At 45.2% G+C, this 19,002-nt stretch overlaps 3 protein-coding genes across 14 annotated transcripts; 2 read left to right on the plus strand and 1 right to left on the minus strand.

The window, feature by feature from the left end:
- Positions 1-2,070: 2,070 nt before the first annotated feature.
- Positions 2,071-5,957, minus strand: arl8a (ADP-ribosylation factor-like 8A). The gene is made up of 7 exons (XM_077001322.1): positions 5,375-5,957; positions 4,046-4,126; positions 3,887-3,960; positions 3,335-3,428; positions 3,091-3,158; positions 2,923-2,993; positions 2,071-2,305 (listed from the first exon to the last, which is right to left on the minus strand). The coding sequence occupies exons 1-7, from the start codon at positions 5,495-5,497 to the stop codon at positions 2,256-2,258; spliced, it is 561 nt and encodes a 186-aa protein (XP_076857437.1). The 5' UTR covers positions 5,498-5,957; the 3' UTR covers positions 2,071-2,255.
- Positions 5,958-6,307: 350 nt separating this feature from the next.
- Positions 6,308-11,720, plus strand: c1h6orf89 (chromosome 1 C6orf89 homolog). Of its 9 annotated transcripts, none has more exons than XM_077001254.1 (9): positions 6,308-6,413; positions 6,804-6,906; positions 7,037-7,281; positions 7,482-7,647; positions 8,571-8,761; positions 9,496-9,650; positions 9,749-9,872; positions 10,178-10,301; positions 10,507-11,720. In XM_077001254.1, exons 3-9 carry the CDS (start codon positions 7,093-7,095, stop codon positions 10,587-10,589), a joined length of 1,032 nt encoding a protein of 343 aa, XP_076857369.1. In that variant the 5' UTR covers positions 6,308-6,413; positions 6,804-6,906; positions 7,037-7,092; the 3' UTR covers positions 10,590-11,720. The 9 variants fall into 9 exon arrangements, with proteins under 9 accessions (XP_076857369.1, XP_076857385.1, XP_076857378.1 ...); XM_077001270.1 differs by having other exon boundaries at positions 6,319-6,409; XM_077001263.1 differs by having other exon boundaries at positions 6,323-6,413; positions 6,795-6,906.
- Positions 11,721-11,845: 125 nt separating this feature from the next.
- znf76 (zinc finger protein 76) lies at positions 11,846-18,477 on the plus strand. 4 transcript variants are annotated; one of them, XM_077001168.1, is made up of 14 exons: positions 11,846-12,057; positions 13,753-13,829; positions 14,050-14,133; positions 14,240-14,317; positions 14,631-14,812; positions 14,997-15,062; positions 15,393-15,506; positions 15,763-15,964; positions 16,274-16,453; positions 16,763-16,957; positions 17,135-17,247; positions 17,483-17,635; positions 17,776-17,889; positions 17,995-18,477. In XM_077001168.1, exons 2-14 carry the CDS (start codon positions 13,757-13,759, stop codon positions 18,085-18,087), a joined length of 1,647 nt encoding a protein of 548 aa, XP_076857283.1. In that variant the 5' UTR covers positions 11,846-12,057; positions 13,753-13,756; the 3' UTR covers positions 18,088-18,477. The 4 variants fall into 4 exon arrangements, with proteins under 4 accessions (XP_076857283.1, XP_076857288.1, XP_076857272.1 ...); XM_077001173.1 differs by having other exon boundaries at positions 13,756-13,829; XM_077001157.1 differs by lacking the exon at positions 11,846-12,057 and adding an exon at positions 12,065-13,464.
- Positions 18,478-19,002: the final 525 nt, after the last annotated feature.

Genomic DNA, 19,002 nt, shown 5'->3' on the forward strand with positions numbered 1-19,002 from the left:
CCAGTTGACATCTGCTGATGATCAGAAAATGAGAAATTAGGATAAAGTGAGGATGAAATAACAAGGTTTTCATCCCTGCCTGATGGTCTGACTGGCATGTTAGGCCTATAATCTGGATTTTGTGGCTATTAAACCAAATGAGATTAGAAGGTACAGGATCACTTTAATGTCGCTCTATGCTCAGTGTCAACCCTTACTGAACTTGAAGTTATCTTATCCAGAAGACCCCTTTGTATTTAGCATTTACTATTTATTTCTACTTCTTTTGAATGATTTCTTTTTTTCAGTTAAAAAAAAACAAGGGGAAAATAAATATATGATTCAAGACTTTTTTATGAAGATCAGGAATTCGGGGAAAGCATTTTTACACTAATAGTCATTTAAGCTCATACTGACCAGAGTGAATAAAAAGTGATGTGACAATCACATCAACCCACGGTCTAAACCCTCGTCTGATGGGCAGTCTAAACCCACGCCTTATGGGCTGAAGTGTGGGCTAAACCCACACCTGATGGGCTGTAGGGTGGGCTAAACCCACACCTGATGGGTGGTCTAAACCCATGCCTGATGGGCTGTAGGGTGGGCTAAACCCACACCTGATGGGTTGTAGGGTGGGTTAAACCCACACCTGATGAGTTGTAGGGTGGGCTAAACCCACACCTGATGGGCTGTAGGGTGGGCTAAACCCATAACTAATGGGCTGTAGGGTGGGCTAAACCCACACCTAATGGGTGGTCTAAACCCACACCTGATGGGTGGTCTAAACCCATGCCTGATGGGCTGTAGGGTGGGTTAACCCACACCTGATGGGCTGTAGGGTGGGCTAAACCCACACCTGATGGGTTGTAGGGTGGGCTAACCCACACCTGATGGGCTGTAGGGTGGGCTAACCCACACCTGATGGGCTGTAGGGTGGGCTACATCCATGCCCCCTGCTCCACTTCAGATTGCCTACTGCACAGGGACTTCAGCTCCACCGGGACACGCACACCGCTCCAATATTCAGAAACCAAACTGTGTGTCCTGTGGTGAAATGCAGCCACTCCACTCCAGAGTGTAGTGTGGACTCCAATATGGACCGGATATATCTGTGTATAGTGTCAGAACCTGTATAAAATGTGCACATTGCCTTCAGAATGTATGTGTTTGAATGACAACAGATAAAGGATGCAGGCTTGCCATATTAAGAAGTCCTGGTGACTCCGGCTGGTGTGACTCTGGAGTGCTTTTCCCCCCGATCTTCTGCGCCCTGAACAAGCACACAGCAGGACAAAAGCATGTGCAGCAGTGTGGTCCTACAGGAATATGTGTTCCTTCATTTACACACGGGTGTGAACATTTCAGTTAGGACTGCAGCATTTCCTAAGGCCTTTAAAGCCAGGTAGACACACTTTTAGTCACATTTGCCACAGAGAGCCGTGTGTCTGAATGAGCCGACAGGACGTGTGTGTGTGGTTTCCAGGAGCAGAATCATAAATGCGTATTTCACGTTCCCAGAATGGTCACTCCATGCTACAAGCATGGCTGAAGGCTGTGGAAGCTCTGAGCTGCTCCTACGAGATTTAATTCTACTGCTCAGTGGCAGAAATCCCACACCAAGCCACCATGAGGATGCGGAAACCCAGCGGATCCCAAAGGGTCAGTAGCCAATTGTGAACTGAACCCAGCCAAGAAAGCATGTGCTATGACCCGATTAGACCACCCACTCTAATTCACGCCATTTCGAAAAGGCGTGCTAGATCACTACCACAGAAGAACGTGCATCTCATTTGTAACATCATTTGTCCGGGCCACATCCTGCATACCAGGTGAAAAAGAACTTTGCTGACCAATCAGGCAGCACTGGTGACAGAACCTGAATGCATCACTGTGTGGTCAGAATGGAATCTGCTCACATGACACAGATGAACTGTAATGGTCTTAATAAAGTGACTAAATCAATACTTTTGACCTCCATCTGACCTGCAGGTTGAAACACACATGGTAGCAAAAAAAAAATGTTATTTGATAAGTGACTATCAAATCAGTCCAGTCTGAACTACATATTATAAAAATGCATACAAAAAAAAATTAACAGTGCAAATCATATTTATCACACAATTTTTACAAGAACAAAACCTGTTTGTGGGGAGGTAGCAGAAGGGGAGGGAAGGAGGAGAAGGGAGGAGCAAATAGGACTGGTTCCTAATAAAACTGAGGGAGCTTGGCATACAGGTTATCACATGATACTGTTCCTCCAATCAGACGCTCTTTTCTCAGCTCCGCCTGGTCCTGGAGTGCTGGATGAGCCACTGTAGTGTGATATCTAGAACACAGAACCATGGAGGAGAACTACGCTTTAGTTAAAGGTTCATTAAAAACTATAGGCAGAAGAATGTCTCTGGTTTATTAAGCTCTATAAAGCAGTGCTGGTTAATTTAGCCTTTCATGCAGAAGAGAGTATATCTGGATTATTAAATCAATATACACAAAAGTGATTACCTTTGGATTATTTAGCCATACATGCTGAAGTTAGTATAAAAGGTTTATTTAGCCTTACAGGATGAAATTAGTATATAGGGTTTATTTAAAGGGCAGAACTGCATCACTGTTTCACCCCAGTACAGTTGGCCTTCACTTTTGTGTATGTTGATATTACTTGATGTTTTGATGCCGTAAGTCAACTAGACTTCTTTTCTGTTTCCTGTCCTGTGACATTTTTCTTTTTCTTTAGATGTTTTCATACTTTATTTTCATCAGACAGTGAAGCTGACAATATATGAAACATGCTGACAGGTACATTGTAATAAAACCTAGTATATACATAATAATAATTAACTATTATTATGTGTATGACCTTTTTTTATAGCAGAACCCTCTACAGAGAAGCACTAATCAACACAAACAGCTGGGAGGTCCGCTCCAGCATGGGACCCGACTCACCGATGTTGTCCTTCTCCTTACAGGAGATGGAGTAGCAGCAGATCTCTCGGTCCTGGATGGCCGACAGGTTCCTAAGAGGGAGGAGGCATCTCTGTTACTTCAGACCGCATTAAGAATGGGGCAGAAAACATGTGGTTAACAAGGGAATCACTAACGAGGCAGACTCACATCCTCTCGATCAGCTCCTTCTCATCCAGAGCTCCATACAGATCCCTCTTATTGCCCAAAACCAGAACCTGTACAGAATCAGAACACAGCAGTATCAGGATCCGATACTGCTTCTGTTTTTCACATCATGGGCTGAAAAACAGGACTGGTGGTGGATACGCTCCTTTCTTCCAATGTGTGTGTGTGTGTGTGTGTGTGTGTGTGTGTGTGTGGTGTGTGTGTGTAAAAGAGAGAAACAACTCACAGGAATACCCTGTAGCTGTGGTTTGTCTAACAGGTTGTGTAGTTCATTCTTGGAGGCCTCGATCTTCTCTGGATCTGCAGCATCAACCATATAACTGAGAAAGTGAGAAAATAGTGGTGTTGAGGGAGGGGGGCGGCAGTGTTGAGGGAGGGGGGCGGCAGTGTTGAGGGAGGGGGACAGTGTTGAGGGAGGGGGGCGGAGGGGGGCGGCAGTGTTGAGGGAGGGGGGCGGCAGTGTTGAGGGAGGGGGGCGGCAGTGTTGAGGGAGGGGGGCGGCAGTGTTCAGGGAGGGGGACAGTGTTCAGGGAGGGAGGGGGACAGTGTTCAGGGAGGGGGGCGGCAGTGTTCAGGGAGGGGGGCGGCAGTGTTCAGGGAGGGGGGCAGCAGTGTTCAGGGAGGGGGGCAGTGTTGAGGGAGGGGATGTTGAAAGAAAAAGTAAGAATTTCATTAGTAGTGTTCTAGTGACCTACGGTAACAAACACCATAAGATAATCATAACGCAACCCAGCAAGACGATAAGCATAATTACTAGTAAACAGCATTATATACTCACACTATAGCACTGACCCCTCGACAGTACCTCTCCCACATACTGCGGAAGCGGGGCTGGCCTCCAATATCCCATAACTACACACACACACACACACACACACACACATTATTGATAAAGCCCTCCCATGTATGAGTGAAACATATTGACCGATATGCTCACCTTGATGGTAACATTTCCCTTTGTGATCTTCCTCATGTTGAAACCCACTGTAGGTATCATGTCCTCACTGAACTGACCTGACTGCAGAGAGAGAGAGAGAGAGAGAGAGAGAGAGAGAGAGAGAGAGAGAGAGAGAGAGAGAGAGAGAGAGAGAGAAAGAGCTTCAAGTCTGCTGGCAACAGTTTCTGTGGTAGGACTTTGAACTTTGTAGCCAAAATAGCTTCACAGAACTAAATGTTCAGGAATTGTGGACAGAGAGAAAAATCTGCAATGTGGAATCACAATTTAGTCCAAGATTAGCAGTGTATGTGGAATCAAGAGACGTAAATTATCTGAATCTCGGGCACTGGTAGTGTGTGGTAGACTGTCACACTGACCCCCTGCTTAGGCAAGATACACAGTTTATGACCTAATTGTGTAAATATATTCACAAATGACCTTCCTCTACCAGTGTGTGTCACACTGAAGGAACATTCATTAAGAGGCCCCACTGATCAAAACACACCCACACTAACTGGTGGTTCGCGTCAGCAATTGGGCTTTAGAAAAAACAGTTCATCCAGTGGGTTAAACTACAGACAGAACAGACGTGGATCCTGAGCTGCAGTTTAGCTTGTGCACAACTGTGCAGCCACGTGCAACAAACAGCCTGTGAGGGGTAAGCGGAGAGAAGGCGACTGCACAGCAGACGCTAACTGTACACTCGACTGTAACCACTGAGAATAGAAAACAACCGGAGAATACACAACACTGATTTCGCCGATCGTGAGACATAATTAAACGCTGAGACCATTCCGTTTGAAACTATGAGCATCAGGAGAGGTTGCATCTCCACGTCGACTGATGTGTAAGGTCTAAAAAGAAGCTTTAATTCTTATTAATCATAAAAATACACTTAGGGGTAATTGTGAAAAAGCACGCCCTGGTCTGCTGTAAATCGTTGATATAATCCATATGGCACATAGAAGTGAATAAGCTTGAGCCTTTTTTGGCTTATTTTACATTCACGGGATAGGCCTCATGCTCCTGTCACGGGGCACCATCACCACACCTAGGGGCATCTGGGCAGACTGGTTTGGCGGACACACACATTCCAAATGACCATGTCTCACATGCGCTAGCCAAAATAATGATTCTCTACTAATAAATAGGTGTTACCATTACGATAATAGCATTGTTACATTGTGTATACCTGTCGCAAGGCCTAGTACGTTAATCACGCAGTGTTACTGCCATAAGGGAGGCGCAGCGTCAATCACGGGACCGCTACTCGCCATCGTGTATAAAATCGTTAAGAAGGCCTACGTTGAACAAATTTTATTTTTTTACCGCAATCACGTTCACAAAGGTCGTCTTTCCCGAATACTGCAGGCCAACCAGAGTCAATTCCATTTCTTCTTTCCAAAACAACGCTTTAAACCAATCCAGCAACTTGTTAAATAACGCGATCATCTTGAATCCGCTTTTTGGGAATCGGCAGCGAAATATCAGCTGACTCCGTCTTTACCGTCGAGGCGTGCTGGCTTCCTTTTTCTACCCAATTGGTTGAAAATGTGAACGTCCGTTTTTTTACTTGTATATTGTATTTATTTTTTCAACAGCCTCGGAATGACACTCGTGTTTTGCTGTCTGTATTCCTCCCTGTGCCTTGCCCTTCCTCGTCGGGTGGGGTTTGGGCCACAGCTGATCCTAAACAATGCTGGTGGAGATGAGCGCTCCGCACCGAGCGCGCTGCTCCTCTCGCGTACATGGCGCCCCCTAGCGCACACCAGCAGTATTACCACGCCCTCGTTTGGAAGGGACGTGAACATTAAATCTTATGTCATTATACCAATTTTATGTTCGGTTAATTCATTAGTTACGTTGTTAATAGTAACCATTAGCTAATATTAATACTTCTAAAATACACCGTCAATAACAAAACGCCAAGTTTTCAAATGTGTGATGATATTTCGAATGGAATAAATAAAAATGTACTGTACAGCCAAAGCAGGTTTGATAACGCTAAAGCCAAACAGGTGTAAACAAGTCACGCGCAAAAATATGGCTATGGGGCATTCAGCTACTAATTTAGTAAAGCAGATTCAGAAATGTCACCTTAGGAAAAATACACATAAGTGCGATTCCCAAGATGCTTTGTCTAATAAGTAACCTCTTTATTAATATTTTTAATGATTAAATGATATAACGTATATAAACCAATAAGAAACATGTTTTGAAGCGTGTTGGATGTCGCGAATCTGCGGATATATTTACAAAATAGACGCGTTTCCGTTTCGGGAAGCGTGTGAACGCGTAGGAAGGAGCTGGGCGAACCGCCGTGTGTCCGGGACGGCTGAGGCCCGACGGACGTGGCCGTGTTTGGTGTGTAAGTTAGGCTGTTTACTCAATGTAAGGTAGGCTGTTTACTTAATGAGTGTGGTCTCGACACATCGCTTCTAAAGAAAGCTGCACATTACTGCTGCACAGCGTGTTATCTACATAAGATGACTCTGGTAACCTTACCTAGCTGTAGCTAGCCCCTCTTCCTACAACATTAGTTAGCTAGCTAGCAGTTAATCAATTCTGCCCATCTCTGCCAAAACAGTGTATGTGTGTCTATATAATATATATGTATTACACACACTGTTTTGGGGACACACCGTTTTGTTAATCTCTGCCAAAACAGTGTGTGTCAATAAATATATGTATACTGTTTTGACAGAGATGTACAGAATTCATGTGAACAGGCCTTTTCTTTATGTTTGAGAAATCACAGACCATGGATACTAACGCATTCTCCCGTGATTTGGGATAAGTTCACATCTCCCGGCACAGCGCGTAAATCTCGGACAGGACTGGACGCTTTCTTCATTCTCCGGGTAAACTGACTCTTCTGTGCTGCTAAAACAGACGTGACTTAGTCAGCAGGTTAAATACACAATGTCTAGCTGTACCGCTGACATGATTGTATGCACCTAGTTCCCTTGACCTGTTTACCGTGTTTTCCAGCATATGGAGATGCACTGACGCACAGGATCGCACCTGTGTACTTGCAGTCCCACACGATGGGGGCCACTCTGAGTGAACCTTGTATTTATGACAAGTTGTCGGAGAGTATCGATATCCTCCGACAGTCAGGGTACCGATATGGAATGTCAGAGAGAGAGATCGAGAAATTCATCAAGCAGGTTTTGGAGACGAACGAACCTCGCAGGGATCCACCGCAGTTTCCGATTCTTCGAGCCATCATTAAGGTAATAAAGGAATGAGCTGTAGTGATCTCGTAACATCAGGCCCGGCAACGGGAACTGGGTGTTCTTCGCGACCATGGAATATTGTCTTGTTCGCGTTGGAGCATATACATTTCCATAAACATGATTTGTGCTGATGGTTGGTGGATTTCTTGTGCCACTGCTCAGATAACCGCTGTTCCCCTCTGTCCTGTTTGGTGCAGGTTGTGGTTGCGGTGGGCGTGTTGCTACTAGCAGTGCTGGCCCTCACGTGCTCCCAGAGCCTTCCCCACCCAGGGCTCAGCAGCACAGGGGCCAGCAGCTGGGCCTCCCCCCTCAGCCACATCAGACTCCTGCCTCTCCCCATTGCCAAGAAGTACAACTTGCACAGTAAGAGTGGAAATTAAATAAGATCATGAATAACTGTAGTTCACTATTGAAGTATTCTTCGATTATTCAGCATATTGTAGCTCATTAGCAGCATTGTAGATCAATTTTGTTATTATCACTAAGATACTGGTACTGGAATACTGAGTCATGGAATAACACGAGGCAAGAACAAAGCAGTGCTCACTGTCAGACCTGCCCACAATGTGCACTGGCACTGCATGTTCATCATTATAATCTGAGATTTGGCTGAATACCACTGACGGTTCAAACAGACAGAGATTAGCCCTCCAAGATTGTAAAGTATATGTCTGTGATGTGTGACTTTGCCCACCATGGGCTGAAAAACAGAACTGGTGGTGTATAAGTTCCTTTCTTCTGACGTGTGTGTGTGTGTGTGTGCGCGTGCGTGCGCGCATGTTCATGCCTGCCTATGGAACTTTTTCAGTGTCACCTAAACCTTACACAATTATTTCTTGGAAAAAAGCCTGTGAAATTCAGTCAGGTATCCAAACATTCACGTTAAAATTCAGGTTGGGGTTGAAGTTTAGGTTTAGGTTGAAATTCGGCTCGGGAAAGCCTCCGAGGTACTTGGGCTGAGCAGAGAAACTCTGAGCTAATCGAACTGCATCTGGCCAATCACAAAACATCTTGGAGGTCATTGGGAGGCGCGTCTTTCTGCCAAATGTCCTGTAAGGGTGCGGTCCCTCTTTGGCATGTAAGCAGCACAAAGTCGCCTCTGAGCCACCCAGAAATGGCACCTTATGGCAGCTGCCACATACTCGTGGCACTTGGTGTGGCCAGTGCTATTGCTATCATTAACTGTCTACACTGTAGATTCGCGTACCCTCCTCTAATCTAAACAGTATTCTGAACTAGTAATTTAGAGTTGGTTAGACTTTTTTTTAAAGAAATAATGGTTTCAGTTTCAGGTTCTGGTGACACTGAAAGGTTCATACCTGTCTGCTGTACAGGTTTTCATGCCTGGTGGAGAGTGGGAGGTATGAGACAGACTCTGCTGAACTGCTCTGGCTGTGCTGGTGTGTCTGCAGTGATGGAGCTTTCTACATTACTCCCTGAACATATGCACACAGGACCACAGCCAGTGCTACTGAAGGTGAGGAGAAACGCACACATTCCATGGGCAGTGTGAGGAAACCAACACTTGCACACAGTCTCTTTATATGAAGTGTGTGTGTGTGTGTGTGTGTGTGTGTGTGTGTGTGTGTGTGTGTGTGTGTGTGTGTGTGTGTACGCATGCTTATTCCCTCTTATTCTCTCTGATGATGTTATGGATTTACTGGCTATGGACACTGCTTAAAGACCAGAAGGAAGGATCCAGTTCTGAAATGTAGATTACAGTTGTTTCCAGTTCATGTTTGTGACGATGAGTGAGGATGATTGAGTGTGAGTGGCTATATTCTGCTGAACACAAATGTTCAGCTGGGGTTTATTTCTACAACTCCATGTTGTAGATTCGGCTACCTGACAGTATGTTTTAAATGGACCAGAACTTTTATTTTAAATGCTGACAATAACCTCTGAAAGACCCAAAACACTACAGTAGTTTCCTGCAGGCCAGAGTGCAGTCACACATGGGTGAAACAGGAGGAATATCAGTTTCGCCAGCAGTGGTCGTCATCAAAAGATTTAAACGTTATTCATGCTCTTCGACAAATCTTGATCCACTGTGTCCAGTATAAATCCACTTCAGTCCTGAAACTCTGGTATTAGGATTAGTAATGATGAAGGTAATGGGACCTTGTTTCAGGTTCGGTGTTTCATTTCAACCTCTCTCAACCCCCCTTCTCTCTTTCTCTCTCTCTCCTCTCCTTCTCCCTTTCTCTCTAGGCTGGGGAGTCTCTGTGGTTGCAGAGGCAGCAGTTGGAGGCTCTCCACTCCACTCACTCTAGCTCCATGACCGTGCTGTTGGAGGAGCAGGAAGAGGTCGTGACCTCACAGGAGACAGGATTCCCACAGGGCCCAGCCAACTTCAGTCTCCTCTGGTACTGCATCTGCTCTGCTTAAACACCTGCAGCACACGGCTGTGTCGTGCTGTTCCACACTCTCTTTATTGTTGCTCTTCTTCTCTCTGCTCTTCCAGGAGGTTTGACTCAGGTTCCAGGGAAGAAGTATTTCAATGGCTCTTCCCTAATGCAGTGGTGTGCCCCCTAGTGGCTACGTTGCAGCGATGCCGGGTGACCCATAGCACTGGATCTCAGAGCAGAGTAAGTGTGTGCGCAAGATTAAAAATGCTGCATAATACTATGACCAGCTAGGTCTTTATCACGCTTGATAGACTAATTCCACACACAGAAAAGAGTGTAAGTGGGTGGATGGATACACGTGTGGGTGCTGTAGACAGTGCAGTGTTATTTATATTACAGACAGGCCTGTGTCCAGTGCCTGTGGATGGACTAGAATAGTGTGTGTGTGTGTGTGTGTGTGTGTGTGTGTGTGTGTGTGTGTGTGTGTGTGTGTGTGTGTGTGTGTGTGTGTGTGTGTGTGTGTGTGTGTGTGTGTGTGGTGTTAGGGGGTGCGAGTAAGGGCGTGGCTGCTGGTAGGTGAGGGCTCCCCAACAGTCCGCGTCCTGCCTGTTCAACACTGCCTGTCCCAGTGCAGCTCCTTCAACCTGTGGCTTGGACCAGGGGATCTGGGTGAGTACCCACGTGTTCACATGTGTATACATGTACACACTCACACTTGATTTAAAAACACCATTAAAGTACACCTTTATATACTGACCCACCTCCTCATACCTATCTTACAACAGCAATACACAGTAGTACTGGAGTAGAATGTAGCAGAATGTTCATCTTTTCCTCATACTACTTGATGTCTGATGGTGTTAATGTCTGATAGTATACGCAGACCCACACTACTGGCGGCTAGAACTCTTCCCTGGCCGGGGGGAGAACGTCGTTTGTGATGGAGCAGACGTCTGAAAGCAAATAATCTGAGAGGAGAAACGTGAGGATGGAAGACTGAGCCTGACCCGCTGCTGGAGGCGTATAGTGGTGGAGGTGGACGGTGGTGCAGTTGGATGGTGCTGGATGGAGGTGGAGGTGGACAGTAATTGGCCACATTCACAGCATTGCTGGAAAGAAAAAAAAGATTTATAGATTTGAAAGATTAATGTTGCAGCAAAGTGAAAGGGACACCTCTGTAATGATATGCTGTTGTCATGGACACTTGGGACCAATGAATGAGGGATTTTTATGAACAATTTGAAATCAGCCATAAGTGATTTAATGACCTTGTTGCTTTAGTTCTGTAATGTTGGAACATTATGTGACTGAAGTTTTGAACGTTGTGTTTATATGTTAAAATACTAATGATATTGGTTTGCTTGCTAGTGAATATTTAAGAACACAAGACACAAATATGTGAGTTAACGTAACAGTTCCGGTTAGATGATCAGACACCTCCAAATTATTTTGCTCGATACGTAGATGGTTCCTTAATATCATGTACTGTGTGTCAGCGCTGTGTTCTCTGCAACACAGCTACAACTGCCAGAGATGTTCAGATATCCCTGCATGACTTATTACTGTTGCCTTTTGCAGAAATAACACGTGAAGCACTTTAAACCTGTTGGCACTGAATGTCAGTGGCCAACAAACTTTGCTTTTTGTTTTTTTTTTGTTTTGTTTTTGCATTACAGTTCCTGATCTCTCTTCCACATCTGTACCTTCCTGTAGATGTTCACTAATTCAACAGTATTATCACCTCTTCTTGTTACTCCGCTGTGTGATGCTCCTGTACGGAGTGTGCGGTCTCTCCTGTATGGATCCTGCTGTGTGAGGTGGCCACAGGCCCTGAGCCTTCATTCTTGCGTGGTCTTTTCCACATGGTCTGAATGGACAGCAACTCTTGGCCTGGATCTTAAGCAGCTTGTTTGTAGCTCAGTAATTAGAGTAGCAAGCTGACACTGCTGATAATCGGTTTATTTTAAGAATAAGATGTTTATAATTACTGTAATGAATAATATGAATATAAAATGGTCGTTCTGGCACAATTACAGGATTTCTAATGTAAACAAGCGCTGCTGTTTATAAAGACTTTCCTTGAAAGACTCCCCCCCCCCTCTTTTGTGTAATCTCTGAGTATTTATTATTCAAACTTCAATATGTATCTTGATTCCGCTGAATAACTGCTATAAGTAAAGTATAGGGATCCTACTGTGGCTCCTGAATACGCGCGGAAGTAAATACAGTTCTTCTGAACACGCATTTCGTCGATAAACATGTTTTATAAATGCATCTAATGAAGCTCTCAAAAATGGGTTATTGGTGGAGTGTTGGTCGGCGGTGTTGTTGGGGCTGCGGGGCGTCTCAGCGCATGGCGGGCTGGTGCTATTGGTGTCCCAGTCCGCGCTGGAGGTGCTGAGTATCCCAGTTTGCACTGGTGCTGGTGAGTATCCCAGCTTCACGCCGAGGGAGAGATGGGATAGAAAAATGGGGGATAGTTGGAAGGAAAGTTTAGGATGGCGTTGGGTTGCACTTACTCCAGTTGTTTTAGCGCACAAATGTAGCGCAGTGAAGTCAGAAGTAAGATTAGTCGCGTTTAGTGTTTAACGTTAACCGTAGATTCGTGCGCGAGGACACGCACCGGGCCCGCGGTATTAGCGCCGTTAGCTGGCGTCGGTTAGCGCGCTAACGCTAGTTCGGATTAGTCAGCAGTAACGCTGGAACTCCCTCTTTACTTCATCTAAGCAGGTGTCGCTCATGTCGTTAGTTGTAGGTTTAGTCAAGTCTTTGCTTGCTACCCTTCGGCATGACGCGGTGGTTTGAGCTTTTGCTCTTGCTGTGTTTCCAGCCTTTAGCTATGTAGCTAACGTTAGCTGACTAGCCTCGGCGGTGCTGGAGTTGATCATACCGAGAACGCCGTTGGTAGTAAATGATGTTTACACGTAAACATGTATTCAGAGTTTGGCAGGGCCGTTCTCGCCTCTCAATAAATACAGAGTTTTCGTTAACTAAATTGGCTGACTAGCCAGCTAAACATGTCGGTAGTCGATCAGCAGAAAAGTCGAGATGTCTGTCAGTGTTCATGTTTTTCTTGGTAAAACTCGGGATGTCTGTGAAAGTGCTCATGTTTTTGTTGATATAATTTGTACTCACAACCTAAAGACGTTATTTGACAGGATGTTAGATTTACACAGGCTGTCTTAACCTATGCTATAAACACCCTGTCCCACATAAATGATTTACAGAACTGTCATCAAGCACCCTTCAACGAAAGCACTCTTATGCTAAGTGATATTCACATTTTATTAATGGCCTTATTTCATACCTGGTGTCATTTTGCAACTCATTGAAAATGCTACATTTGGTCACCTGTCTACTCCTTGGTGTGTTCGCAGTATTACCACCTTTGTAGTGTGAAGGACTGTATCATCTTACCCAGTGCAGTGTTTGATAAATAATAAACCTGCTTATTTCCCCAGACATAAATAATGTGATTGAGAGCCTGGAGTCATTTTTATTCATGAGTTTATTAACTGCAGAATTTTTCTCTATTAATGATAATTTTACATTACATAATGTAAAAATTTACCAAGTAAAGGCTTGTTTACAAAGCAGTAAAGTAGTTAGAGCATGTTGGAACAGCAATTGTGAAAACAGTTCAGCTTTTAGCATAATGAACTTGAGGTGCAAAAGGAAAAATCTGGCAGGGAAACTAAAACAGGAGAACAGCCTGGTACCTGGAGGTCATGAAGGAGTCGGGGAGGTTGTGTGGGAACATATCCTAGTACCCTAGACTCTGGTATTGAATCGGATTCAGAGCAATGTGCGAGTGTGAAAGTCACAAGTCAGGGTATGTAGTGGAGAGGCTTAGCCACACACACACACACACACACACACGAGCATTGTATGGGTCACTATGAATATACATCATTAGTATCTAAATGATAGTATTATATTATAGTATTTAAACTATAGTACAGTGGCTGTTGAGATATCTCAGGAAAATAATCTTGCTCTTCCCCCAGCCAATTCCACATATACAAAACTCATTTTGTATGGCTCGCTTTCTAAATTCAGTAGTCTTTTACTGTGAAACAAACGGTTATCTATCGCACTTATTGTGTGTGTTCTCAAACAGCAGGATGGAGAGTGTGAGCCTGCAGCCTGTTGCTCTGAGTGATGGCTCCACAGCCTACATCCAGCAGGCTATTAATGGTAAGTCCCTGTTCTGGAGAGGCAGGACACAGTGCTTCTCTGCTCTTTCACCTGATCTGACCACAGCTCATATAGGGTAAATAGCCTGAAGGCCCGATCCAGTGCATCATATTCTTGTTTACTTATTATTTTAATATGAGAATGTTTGCCCGGTATTATATGTAATCATTGTGTATAATGATTTATTTGAACCATCATGCCTTGGTCTGCTGACCCTTAGATGGAAGTCTGGTTGAAGGAGACACCATCCAGTTGGAAGATGGGACAACAGCCTACATTCAGCAGGTCACAGTACAGCAGAAAGGTAGGTGTCTGACAACACGTTACATGGCTCTTGAAGGACATCCTTGGGCCTACAAATCTGGTTCTGTCTCCTTTCATTCTGGATTTTGTTTTGTTTTTTGGCTCAGACACTCTGCCTTTCGAAGACGGTCAGGCAGTCCAGCTCGAGGATGGAACCACAGCATATATCCACCGCATGCCTAAAGGTACCCCACATGACCTATAACACACTCAGCGCTACCCCACATGACCTATAACACACTCAGCGCTACCCCACATGATCTAAAACACAATCAGCTCTACCCCACGTGATCTAAAACACTGTGGTACCCCACGTGATCTAAAACACAATCAGCTCTACCCCATGTGATCTAAAACACACTCAGCGCTACTGCACGTGATCTAAAACACAGTCACCCCACACAACATAAAATACAGAGTTACCTCTCATAGTCTTAAACACACTGTACCCCACAGACGAAACAGACTGAAATGTTATTTATCTGTTTGACTTTATAGATGGCTACGACCCCAGTGCAGTGGAGGCGGTGCAGCTGGACGATGGCAGTACTGCATACATCCACCACCCTCCACCTTTACAGACAAGTGGAACGATCCTCACTGTGCAGGCGGGAGCTGTGCTGGAAGAGCTCACAGCAGAGGCGGAGACGATCCGCACGCTGGGGAGCTTTGCATCGCAGGTCAGACCCACACAATCATAATCCACCCACATAACAACCATTACCGACACTGGACAGAAAATGACCACAGCACAGCAGTAATATCCACAGTTTAATAAATATTTAGTTTAATATATAGCATATTGGTTGTTGTGTGTGTGTGTGTGTGTGTGTGTGTGTGTGTGTGTGTGCGTGTGTTCCTTAGGTGTCTGGGTCGGAGGTTGAAGGGAGGAGAGTCAGGGTGAACGGAGAGGAGCAGACTGCTGTGCAGGTGTGTATGGGCGCTGCAGAGAGGAAGTACAGGTGGGGGGAGGTGCAGGTGGGGGGAGGCGCAGGTGGGAGGTGAAAGAATTCAGAGAGTGTCTGCTGCCATGTGGTTTGGAGCATCCTTGTTGCTAATGAACATGTTTATAGCAGAAACTGCAAATAAAGCGGAAAACTGTCCTTTGCCCCAGAAACAACACTAAACCCCTAATGAGTGTGAGTAGGTGTTGGGGTGAATAAACCCCTTTAGATGCTGCTGTCTGTGTGTTTCTCCAACATTCATTTCTGCTGTGTGTTTTCCCGGGTGTGTGTGGGTGTGTGTTCGTCTGGGATATAGCTAATGTTAGAAGGGAAGACATGGCGTCCCAATAAAACTCAGCAGGGGCACAAAAGCTTCAAGTGCAGCTATGAAGGCTGCAGACGTCTCTACACTACTGCACATCACCTGAAGGTACACACACACACACACACACACACAGTACAAGCATACACATATATATACACACACATGCATACACATATGCACACACACACAGAGGCCCCTCTACATTATTGCACATCACCTGAAGGTAGGAAGTTACTCGCACATGCTGCATTTCAAATACCAACACCCTCAGGTTTGGGTCTGTGACGGAGATTCTCGAGCTGTGAGTGAGGTGTGCGGGGCAGTTGCGTTACACACACCTGAGCTGTCCCTGTACTTGCAGGTTCATGAACGCTCACACACAGGTGACCGGCCATACAGGTGTCAGGTAGCGGCGTGCACGAAGGCGTTTGCTACAGGTTACGGCCTCAAGAGTCACCTGCGCACACACACAGGAGAGAAACCTTACAAGTGCCCAGAAGATATGTGCTATAAAGCCTTTAAAACATCAGGAGACCTGCAGAAACACCTTCGAACACACACAGGTACGACACCACACAGGTACATACCACACTATAGTCAGACACATAGCTTTATTCAAGTTTGTTGTATAGTGCTTTAAACATGTCACAGAACTGTGACATAAATAAAGGGAATGTATGTATAAAGGGAATTTGGGTCCAGTCCCCTAACAAGCAAGACAAGGTGACTGTTGCGAAGAGGAACTCTCCCTAAGAGCAGCAGGAAACTGAGAGGAACCATGACTCAAACAGGGAACCGTTCCTCTGGCTGACACCAGATGGTGTACTAGTAACACCTCATTAATAAAACTGTTTTGGTCTCTGTCTCTCTAGGTGAGAAGCCCTTTAAGTGCCCGTTTGAGGGCTGTGGACGCTCATTCACCACTTCTAACATCCGGAAAGTGCACATGCGCACGCACACGGGCGAGCGACCCTACCTGTGTCCGGAGCCCTCCTGTGGACGAGGCTTCGCCAGTGCCACCAACTACAAAAACCACATGAGGATCCACACGGGTAGGACCACACACGGGTAGCCCGTCCACACGGCATCTGGACAGATGCACACGTGGGCTTTACTGTAGGCGATGTTCTGTCTGTCTCCATCTCTTACCCATCTTCTTGCCCCCAATGAGCTACTGTCCTTAAATGATAGAGATAATAAGTAATTAAATAGTGATTATGGTGAAGAAGCGTAGGTTAATATACAGTATTAGTCATGTGCTGTGAAAAATGCACTGCAAAAATGTCTATATGTCTGTCTGCCCACCCCTGTCTGTCTGTCTGTCTGTCCGCCTGCCTGCCTGCCTGCCCCTGTCTGTCCAGGAGAGAAGCCATACCTGTGTACGGTGCCGGGTTGTGGGAAGCGTTTTACGGAGTACTCCAGTTTGTACAAGCACCATGTGGTACATACACACTGTAAGCCCTACAGCTGCAACCACTGTGGTAAGACGTACAGACAGACGTCCACGCTGGCTATGCACAAACGCACTGTGCATGGAGATTACGAGCCCTCGGAGGGTAAGACTCTCACAAATTTACACATACCACACACACACTTTTCATAGTTACTATGGGAAAACTTTATATTACTAATGAGCAGATTTTCAAAGCTTTAGTTAAAGCGGTAAAAACTTGAAAGGCAAAAAATCTATAATAATTTAAATGATTATTTAAACACTGTGTGTGTGAAAGTAGATATAGAGTCTTTGGAATCGTCACATCGTCAGAAAAACACGTTTTTAGAGGGGACAGAACCGAATGAGGAGTGTGGAGTTTGCGTTGAGCCTGAGGATATCTCCAGTACCCAGGTAGGGCGGCAGGAAGAGGAATGAAGGAGAGAGAGAGTGTGTGACATTTAGCAGAGGAATAAAGGAGTGTGTCTACCAGAGCCTCTGGAATAAACTAAATGATTGTGTGTTGGCTAAATACATTTTGATGAATTTCTCTTATTTGCCCAATTTTACTGTATTTGTTTTGTTTTTCTAGTGTTTTATCATTTTGTGTGTGTGTGTGTGTGTGTGTGTGTGTGCACTGTTGTCACAGGTGAGTCTATCAGATCTACAGGCTTTGGGCACTGGCATCACCATGGTAACACAGGATGGAACCACCATCACTGTTCCTGCTCACCACAGTATCCTAAGTGACAAGCAACATCATGTTGGCATGGTTATGCAAGACGGCAAAGAGCTGCAGCAGGTGGGTATTATGGGATGTGTAGTGTGATTGGATCAGGTGGGTATTGTGGGATGTGTAGTGTGATGGAATTGGGTGGGTATTATAGGATGTGTAGTGTGATTGGCTCCAGTTTTACTCACTTGTTCTTCTCTGGCTTGCAGGTTGCCATAGTAACGTCCACTGCAATTATGCCTGGTGATTTCGATGTGTCCTCTCCTCAGTGTCAGCAGGTGGCACTGTTGGCTACAGCGAATGGCACGCAGATAGCAGTGCAGGTGTACACAATACTGAATGTGTTGAATGTGTGTGTGTCCTTGTGCTCATGTTAAATAATTTTTTTAATAACTGTGCATTCTCACCTGTTATATGTCTCCTTTCAGCTTGAGGATCAGCAGACGCTGGAAGAAGCCATCAGCATGGCTACCACTGCCATCCAGCAGGGAGGACTGACCCAGGATCAGTCAGAACCCTGACCACAGACCAGAAACAAAACAGCAGCGCTGACTTATGATCAGCTGGAGTCAAACAGACCTGCCCAGTTCTAAGACTGCTGCCGTGTGCAGAACTGGTCAGTGCTTGGACCGCAGGGAGAACAAGTCTCTTGGTCACAAATCCTGCCAGAGGGTCATCTATTTTATTTCCAAGGGACTTTGGATACCTGAAGGCTGAAGAAACTGGTGTGTGGAGTGTGTGTGTGTGTGTGTGTGTGTGTGTGTGTGTGTGTGTGTGTGTGTGTTGTAGAACAGTGTGTACTGAGAGGCCTGGAAAAACGGACACTTCAACACTGAGCTAATATAAATGAAACATTGCAAATACCTTGTTTTAATAATATGTACATTTAGTAATAAAGTTTGCTTATCTTGTGTTGTGTGTTTATGTTAAAACATAATTTGAGTGTGAGTTTGAATGTGTTAATACCCTACGTTACCACCTGGAGGCAGGCTACCACACGGGGAGTTTTAGGGCTTTAGTCTGATGGTGTAGAATCGCATCCATGCTCACGTGAGGGATTTATTAAACACTTGTGTACGTTGCTCTGCACAGGAAACTCTGTCAAGGGTCCTAATGAAAATACGAAGAAACGTTTTGTTTACAAGTACACACCGCTGGGTGGGAGTCTTGTAATACCTTTTGAAAGAAATAAATTGGTCTATGGTTTTATGACTTACAATGAAACAGTGACGCCCACCCTCTGGAGGCGGCGCTTTGAGTTTGCGTTTGTGCGCTGGTGTCACAGTATTGGGCTAATGTTCGACTGGCATTGTGGCTGATGTGTTAGTTTGTTGACATCAAATTACTTTTGATACATGACTTAAAATACATGACGTGCCCTTTGGTCCTACTTTACTCGCGTCTTTCCGCGTGTGCGCGCGCACACTCTCGATACC

The sequence above is a fragment of the Brachyhypopomus gauderio genome, chromosome 1 (assembly GCF_052324685.1).
Source record: "Brachyhypopomus gauderio isolate BG-103 chromosome 1, BGAUD_0.2, whole genome shotgun sequence".
In the NCBI taxonomy this organism is placed as follows: Eukaryota; Metazoa; Chordata; class Actinopteri; order Gymnotiformes; family Hypopomidae; genus Brachyhypopomus; species Brachyhypopomus gauderio.